The sequence below is a fragment of the Lampetra fluviatilis genome, chromosome 17, assembly GCF_964198595.1.
Source record: "Lampetra fluviatilis chromosome 17, kcLamFluv1.1, whole genome shotgun sequence".
Classification (NCBI taxonomy): domain Eukaryota; kingdom Metazoa; phylum Chordata; class Hyperoartia; order Petromyzontiformes; family Petromyzontidae; genus Lampetra; species Lampetra fluviatilis.
Window position 1 is genome coordinate 13,723,843 of NC_136291.1, and position 12,703 is coordinate 13,736,545.

The 12,703-nt window shown below is 44.8% G+C and overlaps 1 protein-coding gene across 4 annotated transcripts in view; it reads left to right on the forward strand.

Moving 5' to 3' along the window:
* Window positions 1–12,703, forward strand: part of LOC144936953 (uncharacterized) — a 50,150-nt gene that overhangs the window by 18,420 nt on the left and 19,027 nt on the right. For 3 of the 4 annotated variants that reach the window (XM_078864200.1, XM_078864198.1, XM_078864201.1), the window contains 3 exons: window positions 1,783–1,869; window positions 2,620–2,770; window positions 6,311–6,367. In XM_078864200.1, the coding sequence (XP_078720326.1) occupies window positions 1,783–1,869; window positions 2,620–2,770; window positions 6,311–6,367 (295 nt within the window). The remainder of the gene's footprint in view (window positions 1–1,782; window positions 1,870–2,619; window positions 2,771–6,310; window positions 6,368–12,703) is intronic. The other variant, XM_078864199.1, reaches the window with a different exon arrangement.

Below are 12,703 nucleotides of genomic sequence, written 5' to 3' on the forward strand. Positions count from 1 at the left end.
TTAACCAGCTTAGAGTGAAGACTAGCTAGAATAGGCCCCGGAGCTCCCCTGGCTCGCTGTCCTTGTCAGGACCGACCAGGGCAAGCCGGTGGCGTGGCACCGAGAGCCCAGACTGACGTTCTTATAAGAGCCGGTCTGGAGACTCAGGGTGCCGGGATCCCAGCTTGACCCGGGCTGGGATAGGTAGCCTCCCCTAGCTCCGTAGTGGAGGACTCGGGCGTAGGTTAGCGGGGTTAGACGTGGTGTCTCCCTGATAGACGAGTGAAGGGGACGATACCCCTTCAAGTGTTGTGTGTACCCGTTACTGTACACAAGTTGGTATTAATAAATAAGTGTGCCTCCGACCCCGTCGTCAAAGCCTCCTGAATACTTACTACACATGTATCAGAATAAATGGGGACACTGCAGGAGGTAGTTGGTCGGCAGGTCGTTGTGTAAAGTGTGGTTATTCCCACCTCTTCCAAGATGTCCGACCAACGTGGAAGATTTGGCTGAATAGGGTCTAAGAGAGGCTCTATAGGGCTCCTCCTTTGGAGGCCCTTCCGCCAGCAGTGATGTGAGCAAGACATTGCAGGGCTGCATCATTACCTTTTTATAATGGGGAAAAAACACTGAAAACTGAAATTGCCCTCATCCTTCAATATAAACCATCTTCACAATGGGAACACGCCCAGGACTTATAAAATCCACTCGTTTGGGGTCAGGGAATTGGACTTTAACAAAGTAACTTGAAAATAAATGTCTGGCCCTTGAATATAGGTGCATGCGGAGAATGCTAGACGTTTCATAGATAACGTAATACAAGTAATAACCAAAATTTTCACAACAAAGTGTTGTATATTTAATAAGGAAGAGGAGATTGTGGTGGGTGGGACACATGTTTAGGAGTGGGTGGCAGGTTACCGAGACTGGCGCCGTGGTGGTGAGATGTTATTTTCCTTGCCTGGTATGGAGGAGGTTGTGGGTTCGATCCAGACCCCGACGCCTGCTGGATATTTGGAGTTTGCGTGTTCTCCCCGTGGTCGTGCAGATTTTTCTCCTTCGGTTTTTCCCTCCACATTTAGAATCAACATGCATTTAGAGTATCCGGCTGCGAGAAATGTCCACACGATAAGCCACGTCGTTGAGCTATCATTTGTGGCCAGGTCGCTTCTGAAAAAGAGCTATGAAGCTCAGTGGGCCTTACCTGGCAAAATAAATAAAAAAAGTTTTTATAGTTTAGTGTTTAGTTTAGACCAAGGGAAGCCCACCATCCCGGCGGTGTGATTTTGTTAGAGCGCAGTATTTGGTTACAACGGCTACGGGATTTGGCAGAAGGAACCGACGGTCAGGTGTGGAGGCATCTACATAATCGACCGTAATGGCCTGTTGACTGTAAAAAAAATCAAGCACTGAGCGAGTGGTAGAAATTGTACGTTCTATGGTGGGGATGAGTCCATCCACAGGAAAACCACTGTTGGCTTTCCCACAAAGTGATATTCATTTTATTGACCCCAGAGGGATGATGGGATGAGTCATCTCCCAACCAGGATTTGACAAAAAAAACCTGTCTCAACTATTGTGGGGATAGATTCCCTGCCCTGTGTATCCTGTTCCAATTCCCTTGGCAACTGATCTACAGGTCAGACTCGTGTACAGCTACTGGAATTCTGATTGGTTAGTCTACGTAACTACTTGGTACAGGGTTAAGATGAATGGATTGTGTGTAAATTGCATCGATCGTACTTTGCTGAAAATTACATCTAACCTTTTGGTTGAATGTGACTTTGTCGCAAATTTTAGAAGTCCACCGTTTATGCAGTCATCCCAGACAAACCCAGACAACGGCTTTGAAGAGTGGCTCAATGAAGATGGGACTTCCTTCCAAAAGTGAGTGAACTCTGCATGCTGCTTCTTGTGTACGTGCCACACAAATGCGCTGGTTGTTGTGAAACGCCGCAATGATCTGTGCGTATTCATCTTTCTTCGTGCCTTTACGGTCATCAACTCCCTGTTCACAAGCAAGGACCTTCATGATCAGGATTTAAAAACACACAAAGGTGTCCAGCATTGTATTTACCGAAGCTCTTGGCATTATCGAGACCATCACCTCAAAGAACTGACTATGCTGCCATATTTGTCATGTAGAGCACCATCTCAAAGATTTGAGAATGTGGCCATCTCGACAGGCAGCAGTGACACAAAGACACAACTGCAGACGGTTTCTTCCTCATTCGGAATCGTCAGTAAAGCACAGTCATAAATGTTCATTGCTGCCACGTGCCTTTGGTACCTTCACAATTGTGGGCAGGTTAGGCTGCAACGCTGCTGCACCTGAACCGTGAAAATATAAGATGGTGCCTTATCACCATTGTATTAATGCTAAAGACCCGTATTAGCACTCCCATTGAACGCTCCATCCTCCCAGTTCTTCACGGATAATGGGGAGATTTTAGAGAGGGTGGAAGAAGTCTTGTACTGGGCAGTGTGCAGATGGCCTCCAATTAGCACGTTTGGCTACGTACGGTACGAAAGAGGTTCAATATACAGTACATATGGCCTACTCATGTTTGGCAGCAGAGGTGTCACCCCGATCCAGTCGAGCGACATTGTTTTCATCGGCCGCATCCCACTGTGTAGCGCTGGCTGCCTGGCCTCCGCTGGGTTTGTGTGCTGCAGGGGCGCAGGCTATGGAGGACAGGGAAGCCGCTACGTGGGCTTCGGCAGTACCACGGTGACCGAGAAGAACACCGAGGAAGCGGCGAATAACAGTGTCTCTTCACTCCATTCGGTAAGTTACAAAATGACGAAGCAGACGATGTGCATCCTACGCATATCTGTCCCTCCACATAACAAGCAAAAGTATTTTTTTACACATCCCATCCGCGACAGCCATATGGGAGGTATGTACATTTAGTAGCGTGTGTGTAAATTGGAAAACAACACATCAATTGAAATTACAAATGTGCAATTAAAACCAAACTTTCTTCTGCGGGATTATAAAAACAAATTATTTGAAATAAAAGAAATGTAAATTATAACTTTCATTATTTAATTATACTGTATATCCTAAACTCATTGAATTATCAAACACTGACTGTTAAGAATAATTATGCCAAATTTTTTTTTATATATATATTTTAATTAAATAATGAAAACAACCCACTACTCGTCACATTCCACGCCATGCATCTGGTAAACGTGGAATTCCATCAAAAACAGCAAACGTCAGGACCTCCCTGCCACCTTTGTCTTCCAACGGTTCGGCACAAACATGCCAGCCATCAAATCCGTAGAGGGGTCTGGCCTCGGGATGACCCACGCAGGGGGAGCAAGGGAGTTAAGAGGGTCGCGAAAAGGGTTTATGACCTGACATTCAGGGGACGTCTGTTTTTCTGTTGTTGTTTCTCTCGCAAGAGATGCGCAGAGGGGAGGGGTTCACGTTTTTGGGTTTTAAGCACAAACGCACATCACGCAGAGCAGTCTGGTTCGAGCCTTGCTTCAGCCTTACTCAGGCTTGCGGTGCCGTCGCGAACGCGCCGGGCACCGATATATCATGGGTGTTATGTCTCGCAAAGAGCAGTAACGATGGGTGTTTGAGAGTTGGGTTCAGCTTGAGTCGACAAGAGGATTGCTGAAAGTTATGCTATAGTTACCCTGATGTGTTGATATGCTCGCAAAGTCAAGAATTGCGACAAGTGGCCTTGTACTAAGCCTTCACAGTTGTTTAAGAGGTGCGAGTGAAACTGACGGAGATTTCAGTTATCATTCTCGAGCCAGCGAAGACACCCAACATCAACCCAACGTCAACCCATCAACGAACGAGAGCATCGTTCATCGCCAGAGCACTCCAAGCCGGTGAGCGCGCACAGCCGCGTCGTCCAGAGCCTCGGCCAACGCAAGGGCGTGTGTCCGTGTGAAGCTGGCAGCGATCAAGGAGAGAGCACGGAAAAAATGAGAGAGAGAGAGAGAGTGACGAGCGACAACAAGCAATCAACCTGGAGAAAAGGGCGGAAATTGCCAAGCATCGACCAAGCGAGCATCGCAGAGGACCAACAGCAGCGGATCAGCGACGAGAGCCATCGCGCATCGCCAGAGAGAACGGAGCAGTGGAAAGAGCCTGATCGGTCGCCCGTGAGGAAGAGGAGAGCGCCATCGAATGCGCCGTGTGTTTAATACACACACACATCGACCAGCATCCGCTGAGAACAGACAAGACGTCCAGCAGTGGCGGAGCTGCACGCTATCCGACGACGGAATCATCGCGCACCACGACGGCGAGCGTCGTGCCGACGCCACTCATCTAGCAGTGAAGAGAGAGAGCGCACGAGCATCACCACCCGGGCGTCACCGAGCGTCAAGCGACCGAGCGTCCTATCGACCCGTCATCCAACAGAGGAAAAAGCCTGATCGTCCGCCCGAGAGGAAGAGGAGAGCGCCATCGAATGCGCCGTGTGTTTAATACACACACACATCGACCAGCATCCGCTGAGAACAGACAAGACGTCCAGCAGTGGCGGAGCTGCACGCTATCCGACGACGGAATCATCGCGCACCACGACGGCGAACATCGTGCCAACGCCGCTCAATCCAGCTGCGGAGAGAGAAAGCCGGGAGACGGGCTCGCTGCGGCCACGCCCAAGCGAGAGGGAACCTCTCTGGCCGCTGGTTGTATACCCCTCCCCCACCCCACAAGGTCCGACACAGCGCCCTGCCTCTGCATAAAACAATAGTTATCAAGGGAACAATACAACGCACACGCAACACGTACACGAAGAAGACTATTTCAAAAAGTTATCTTTGTGTTTCGAAAAGGGTTACCATTTCAAGGTGGTGCGTTCAATATCAACTGATTGTGCAAAGCAGTTGCTGCCGTCGAGTTACATGAATAAGAAGTGTTTTAGTCATTCATTTTCGTTAATTGCATAATCTTGCTCATGAATCTATTGACGTATGCTTTTGCCTTTGCATATTAGTGTCATATTTTTGTTTAGAATTAAAATTGCTAAACAAAAGCGTTTGAGTGTTTCTTTCCAAGTCCATGCAAAACTCTTATTTATAAGAACTGTATCCTGCGTTGAGATATGAATTTGGAGACCTAACATAATATAAACACACTAAGATAATCAATACATGTTTAATCAAAGATAATCGTTTTATAACTGATTGATACAACTCTGGATAACGAAGCTAAGCCTAATTATCATAACATAATTGCAAGCAATCACATAAATTAATACGATTATCTCCGTGATCATCATAATTTATGCATATAATTATATACATTAGCATAATTTATGCGAATTACTCTTTTTACATTTGATTAATATTTATTATTTTTATCAAAATTTCATAACCCGACATATACAACAACTGTCCCTTGGGGGAAACTTTTAGGTAAAAAACATACAAATCCAATAGAGCTGTCATAATTAAATTTTAGTATGCAAAGATTTAAACAACGTTATTTGTATGACCTAAGATGTACATTGTGTTCTCGTACATGTGGGTTATTGTCGCACCTGTAATAATTAATAATTGTGCACCCAAGTTCCACGATGGTGATGATATTCATGATGATGGTTATACGGGGAAGTGTTTGGATAGGAACAACAGTCACAAAACCAGGTCGAATGATGTTGACGAACAACCTCATACATTCATATGTTATTGGGTGGCAGGGTGGCACAGTGGTAACACTTGTGCCTCACAGCAAAGAGGATCTTGGTTCAATTCCTGACTTGGGCGTCTTTCTGTTTGCAGTTTGTATGTTCCCCCCCCCCTTCCATTCTGCATGGGCTTTGTCCCGGGTTCTCCGGGTTTCTTCTTAGAGCAAAAAAAAACACAATAGTATAACTGGTATTGGTCAAACATCTAAACTTAAACTAAACTAATTTTTATTTTACCAGGTAAGGACCACTGATCTCTCGAGCTCTTTTTCACAAGTGGAAACTCCGAAGTGGCTTATCATGTGGAGGGAAAAACCGGAGGACCCAGAGAAAAATCCACGCCACCACGGGGAGAACGTGCAAAGTCCAAAATATAGAGGCGTCAGGGTCGGGATCGAACCCACAACCTCCTGTATACCAGGCAAGGCAGATAAAAGCTTGCCACTGTGGCGCCCTCAATGCTGAAAGATTGCCTGCAAATGACTCAATTGGGATCACACACGGCAGCAACATCACCCCTCTACTGCCAAAACTTGGCAGGTCCCTGGTGAAAAAGAATTGAGACTAAAGTGAGCCTCTCCTGGGTGAACAAGCATAATAATAATAAACAGTGGTTGGCACTATCCAAGTTGTTTCATTATGATTTGTGTTGCTTTTGAAAGGGCTGGAGCAGCTTTGCGGTGGGAGCCAGCAAGATCGCTGCTGCAGCCAAAGAAGGGGTGAGAGCTGCATGTATACCAATGTCACTTTCCTCGCACTCTCCTAGATTCCGATGCTCATAATGTATGCCACGCATCGTGCATCTACGAATCAATGATTTACAATGTATGCAAATTACGTGCAAATGCACCTCATAGGCTAATAGAACCACCAATACAAAATATATGATATCATGGGACCTCCTTTGCCAGTACCAAAATATGAAAATAAGTTTTTCCCCTTTTATCTGGCAACAAAACAGGTGTTAAGTTGTTAAAACACCAAACTGAAACCTTTTACAAGGGATCATGTCTGCATTAACCACAATACCTGTGGTCAAAATGCAAACAAAAACATACTGTGATAATATATGCATTGTCTTTGAAACTGATTGGTCCACACCAGAGACAGCTTTCTTTTCAGCCATATCTCAAATGGTGTTAGACCAGATGACGCCAAAAGGCGTACAGCACAAAGACAATGCACTATCGGAGTAATGAGAGCTCGGGGTGAGCATCTACATCATGGGACCTTCTTTGCCAGTACCGTTGTGATTTATTCAGACATGATTCCTTGTTCATAATCAACGTTTTTGGGTTTAGATCGCGTTATTTATAAATGTGTCATAACCCTCCACCACCCGACACGGCCAATCAGTAAAAATGTGTCACGTTGACAAAAGACAAATAGTTCACTGTTTTAGCCCACCGGTGTGTTGAAGCCACAACATTTACAATTTGAGTACGACGTTTCGCTGGTAATTGCATCCAGCATCATCGGGCAATTCGCCAGAATGGTGAGGCTCTGCTGTGTCTCCCGTTCTTATATAGAGCAGCAGCAGGGTGACGTCATCATTAACTCATCAGGTGCACCTGATGAGACACAGCAGAGCCTCACCATTCTGGCGAATTGCCCGATGATGCTGGATGCAATTACCAGCGAAACGTCGTACTCAAATTGTAAATGTTGTGGCTTCAACACACCGGTGGGCTAAAGCAGTGAACTATTTGTCTTTTGTCAACGTGACACATTTTTACTGATTGGCCGTGTCGGGTGGTGGAGGGTTACGACACATTTATAAATAACGCGATCTAAACCAAAAAACGTTGATTATGAATAACATTGGTCGCGAAAGCCTACGTGTTAAAATGATTCCTTGTGTAGTGACATCGGGGATGTCACCGTATGGTGCCGGCCCGAGAGGGCCACGGCACACGATGCACTCTGGTTGACCCCGCAGACACGTGATCTGGAGTGTCCACAGAGAGGCCCCCAGGGGGTGATCACGTGTCCGGGGAGAGCTCTCGAGAGGGAGCTAGAAGGCTCCAGAAGGCGGGCGGGGCCAAGGGCGGAGCAGTCCCGACCCGTGAGGGGATATAAGATGGGTCCCTGAGAGGGACTGGGGTCACTGCATCCGACAAGCTGAAGCTCTACGTCCTGCAAGACATCAACACGTGGTCGAGGACCTGACCCTTCGTAGCTTTAACTCCTCAGGAAAGCGTAGTTAGCTGGTGGTCACCACCCTAGGCTGTATCTGGTGAAGGGGCAGTTACCCCCATTGTCTTAGGTGTTGATGTTACATAAAAGTGTTGCCTCCAAAGAGCAACGTCTGCGACTCAGTTGGACTCACTACACTTATAAATGGTTTCTGTTTGGTGTTTTAACAACTTAACACCTGTTTTGTTGCCAGATAAAAGGGGAAAAACTTATTCTCATATTTTGGTACTGGCAAAGGAGGTCCCATGGTGTAGCTGCTCTCACCGAGCTCGCATTACTCTGATAGTGGCATTGTCTTTGTGCTGTACGCATTTTGGCGTCCTCTGGTGTAACACCATTTGAGATATGGCTCAAAAGAAAGCTGTCTCTGGTGTGGACCAATCAGTTTCAAAGACAATGCATGTATTATCAGAGTGTTTTTTGTTTGCATTTTGGCGACAAGTATTGTGATTAATGCAGACATGATTCCTTGTAAAAGGTGTCAGTTTGGTGTTTTAACAACTTAACACCTGTTTTGTTTCGATTCAAAGCTTTCGTGACTGCAGGGATTCATCTTCTTGGTTCTTTCGGTAAAGTCACGTAGAATGGAAATAATAAAATAATAAAAATAAAACATAAAATAATTCTCACGACGTTTCGGCCACAACGCAAGCAGCCGTCCTCAGGTGAAGAACAGGTATGTCGATAAGAGAGTCTGAATGACACGTCCTGGGCTTGGAGCGTCTATTTAAGCTGGGAGGGAGGAGGAAGAGCGCCTTGACGAAATCATTTGCATATCAAGAGGAATTTTAGCATATTTATGTAATATTACACTATGTATTATTCTACCCACCCTACTGCACACCACACTGCTGCATATTCACCACACAACTTCGAATTTTAGAATATTTATGGGAAATGCAGATATGCGACTAGTACTACTTGTGATTACTATACACCACCTTATACATTGTAATATTATACATTGTAATATTACACTATGTATTATTCTACCCACCCTACTGTACACCACACTGCTGCATATTCACTATACAACTACGACACCATGTATTACCTTGTACATTGTATTAAACATTACAATTTTATACTATTTATTATACAATCCGCTATACACTATACCGTTGACCGTCGCGTGAAAGATACTAAGAGGAAGCAGCGAAATATGTCAATGGGAGAGTGATGGTTGGAGACTTGCAGCGGAGCAAAGAATCCATTCCCTGCGGAGAATACAAGATATATAGTCAATGCCAGTGAGTGGAACGCGGTCTGAAAGTCACTGTAAATGTAAACACAATGAGTTAAGATCCGAAATGGTTTAGTACGTCCTTCCAATGATTATTGAGCCAGAATCAATTTTCTCGGTTGAAATTGTCTCTGTCTTTGTATATGTGGATCGCCTCATGAACGAATCTCTCATGGTAGCCAGATGGCTTGCAGAGAACCTCTGTCTTGGAGAAGTCAATGTCATGTGAGCCCACTGAATTGTAACAGTGATCTGCCACTGCTGAGGTGTTTGTCCTACCGTGTTTCAAGTCTGCTTTATGTTCACGGATTCGGTCCGAGACATGTCGTTTGGTTTCTCCAATGTAACTGCTACCACAGAGGCAACTTAGTTTGTAGACGCCAGGGTACTGTATGTCTGGAACCACATCTTTTACAGACGGGACCAGATCACGGATTTTATGTACTGTGTTGAATCGGACCTGGATCTTGTGTTTTATCAAGATTTTGGAGATATTTTTTGTGACCCCAGCAATGTAGGGTAAGGTGATGGTTTTGAAAGGCTTCTCAACAGGATCCTTCTTGATGGTTGGAGTGATGGCTTTGCGGATTGTGTAGTCGGAGTAACCATTAGCCTTAAGAGCTTGGCGTACGTGTTTGAGTTCACTGGCAATGTGTTCCTAGTCAGAGATGCATTGGGCTCTATGGTATAGAGTCTTCACCTGGAATGGAACTTTCTACAAACAAACTGAGGGCACCCCAATGGGTTCCCCCCTCTCTCGGGTTGTAGCCAACATTTTCATGGCGAAATTTGAGACTGACGCCATCCAGACTACCACTCTACGCCCGACCTTATGGAAGAGGTACGTAGATGACACTTTTGTCATCTGGCCACATGGCCGGCCTGCTCTAGACCAATTCCTCGACCACATCAATTCCATACACCCAGCCATCAGATTCACCATGGAAGTCGAAAAAGATGGAAAGCTACCCTTTTTGGATGTCCTAGTTAAAAGGAGACCTGATGATTCAATGAGCCATTCTGTCTACAGGAAAGCCACCCATACGGATGCTTAACTAAAACCGGATTCCCACCACCATCCATCCCAGAAGAATTCCCTCATCAAGACTCTATACCATAGAGCCCAATGCATCTCTGACCAGGAACACATTGCCAGTGAACTCAAACACGTACGCCAAGCTCTTAAAGCTAATGGTTACTCCGACTACACAATCCGCAAAGCCATCACTCCAACCATCAAGAAGGATCCTGTTGAGGAGCCTTTCAAAACCATCACCTTACCCTACATTGCTGGGGTCACAAAAAAGATCTCCAAAATCTTGATAAAACACAAGATCCAGGTCCGATTCAACACAGTACATAAAATCCGTGATCTGGTCCCGTCTGTAAAAGATGTGGTTCCTGACATACAGTACCCTGGCGTCTACAAACTAAGTTGCCTCTGTAGTAGCAGTTACATTGGAGAAACCAAACGACATGTCTCGGACCGAATCCGTGAACATGAAGCAGACTTGAAACACGGTAGGACAAACACATCAGCCGTGGCAGATCACTGTTACAATTCAGTGGGCTCACATGACATTGACTTCTCCAAGACAGAGGTTCTCTGCAAGCCATCTGGCTACCCTGAGAGATTCGTTCATGAGGCGATCCACATTTACAAAGACAGAGACAATTTCAACCGAGAAGATGGATTCTGGCTCAATAATCATTGCAAGGATGTAATAAACCATTTCGGATCTTAACTGATTGTGTTCACGTTTACAGTGACTTTCAGACCGCGTTCCACTCACTGGCATTGACTATATATCTTGTATTCTCCGCAGGGAATGGATTCTTTGCTCCGCTGCAAGTCTCCAACCACCACTCTCCCATTGACATATTTCGCTGCTTCCTCTTAGTATCTTTCACGCGACGGTCAATGGTATAGTGTATAGCGGATTGTATAATAATAAATAGTATAAAATTGTAATGTTTAATACAATGTACAAGGTAATACATGGTGTCGTAGTTGTATGGTGAATATGCAGCAGTGTGGTGTGCAGTAGGGTGGGTAGAATAATACATAGTGTAATATTACATAAATATGCTAAAATTCCTCTTGATATGCAAATTCTTTTGTCAAGGCGCTCTTCCTCCTCCCTCCCAGCTTAATTAGACGCTCCAAGCCCAGGACGTGTCATTCAGACTCTGTCTTATCGACAGACCTGTTCTTCACCTGAGGACGGCTGCTTGCTTTGTGGCCGAAACGTCGTGAGAATTATTTTATTATGTTTTATTTTTATTACCTGTTTTGTTGCCAGATAAAAGGAGAAAAACTTATTCTCAAAATCTATGATAGACAATAAAATAAAACATCATCAATGCAATTAAAACATATATAATTTTTTATTAAAATCCATCTTCAGATTGTACGATTTAATTGATACATGGCTAAGGAGCATGATTAGTAACATCAGCGTTACCATCATCTGCATTGGCATCACAAACATTTTGTTACATGACCTCTCAGTGTTAGTCTTGAACGACATGTTTAGCTTTTCATTAAGACCAAATAACAGAGAAACCTTTTTTTTATAATCTTAGCTTTGCATATTTTCCTGCACTGATATATAAAAAATGAAATTCCACAAAACCCCTCCTTGAAACAATCTGAAACATTCCTGCATTAAGCCTTCTCTGACTCCACACTTTCCCACGTGTATCATTCAACCCCCCCCTCCCCACCATACATTTGTAGCATCTGTTATGCTGATTAAGACATGATGTACATCCCCCTTTGTGTGCCGCCACGTGGTGACATGCGTTGCGATCTTAGTGCCGCCCTCTGAGTACCGCTCCAATGCCGTTCTCGGTAATCTGCCCTCCTCCATCCTGTGCCCACGTCTCGTCCATCACCGCCCACTTTTCCCCACTACATCGTCAAAGGTTTCTTGCCATGTTCGATTGCGAACGCCTAAGTTACTGACCCTATCCTTACATGGCATTCCTGGCATTCTCCCAAGTGCACCTTTATTCAGAAGGTGGACATTACTTTCATCGTTGCTCTGGTAAAGTCCCAACTCTCTGACCTGGCTTAAATGTAATGGTATATGTGCACATGTTTTATGAACAGCTCCACATGACAGATAGACATGTTCTGGATGTTATTGCACGTTTCAATAGGAATATTGCAGCTTGTAGATCTTAATTGCTACTGCAAGTCATGCCTGACCTCGCACATACCTTATCTATTTACCAGGCCTGACCTATTCATTCGGCTTGACCTATTCAGCCCGATTGGCTGGAGCACTTTCACACTTGGTTGTGTAAATATTCTTGATGACAGCACCGTCACTGAACACATTATACTGAAGTAGGGTCTATATGGGTAATGCGTGGAACAAATAAGAAAACGTGCACGAACCATGTTGTCTAAACAGCCTAAATAAGCTACGTGTACATAGCGACTCCAGTTTATACGGGAAATAACGTAACCTTATGTGAACTGAACCAAAACAAACTCCTCCGTTCATGCCCTGGCTTTGGCTCCATCGGCCAATTTCATTAAAACACAAGTGAAAGTCTCCCTTAATTGACTTAACTTAAATAGGAATCTGATAATTTTGTATGTATC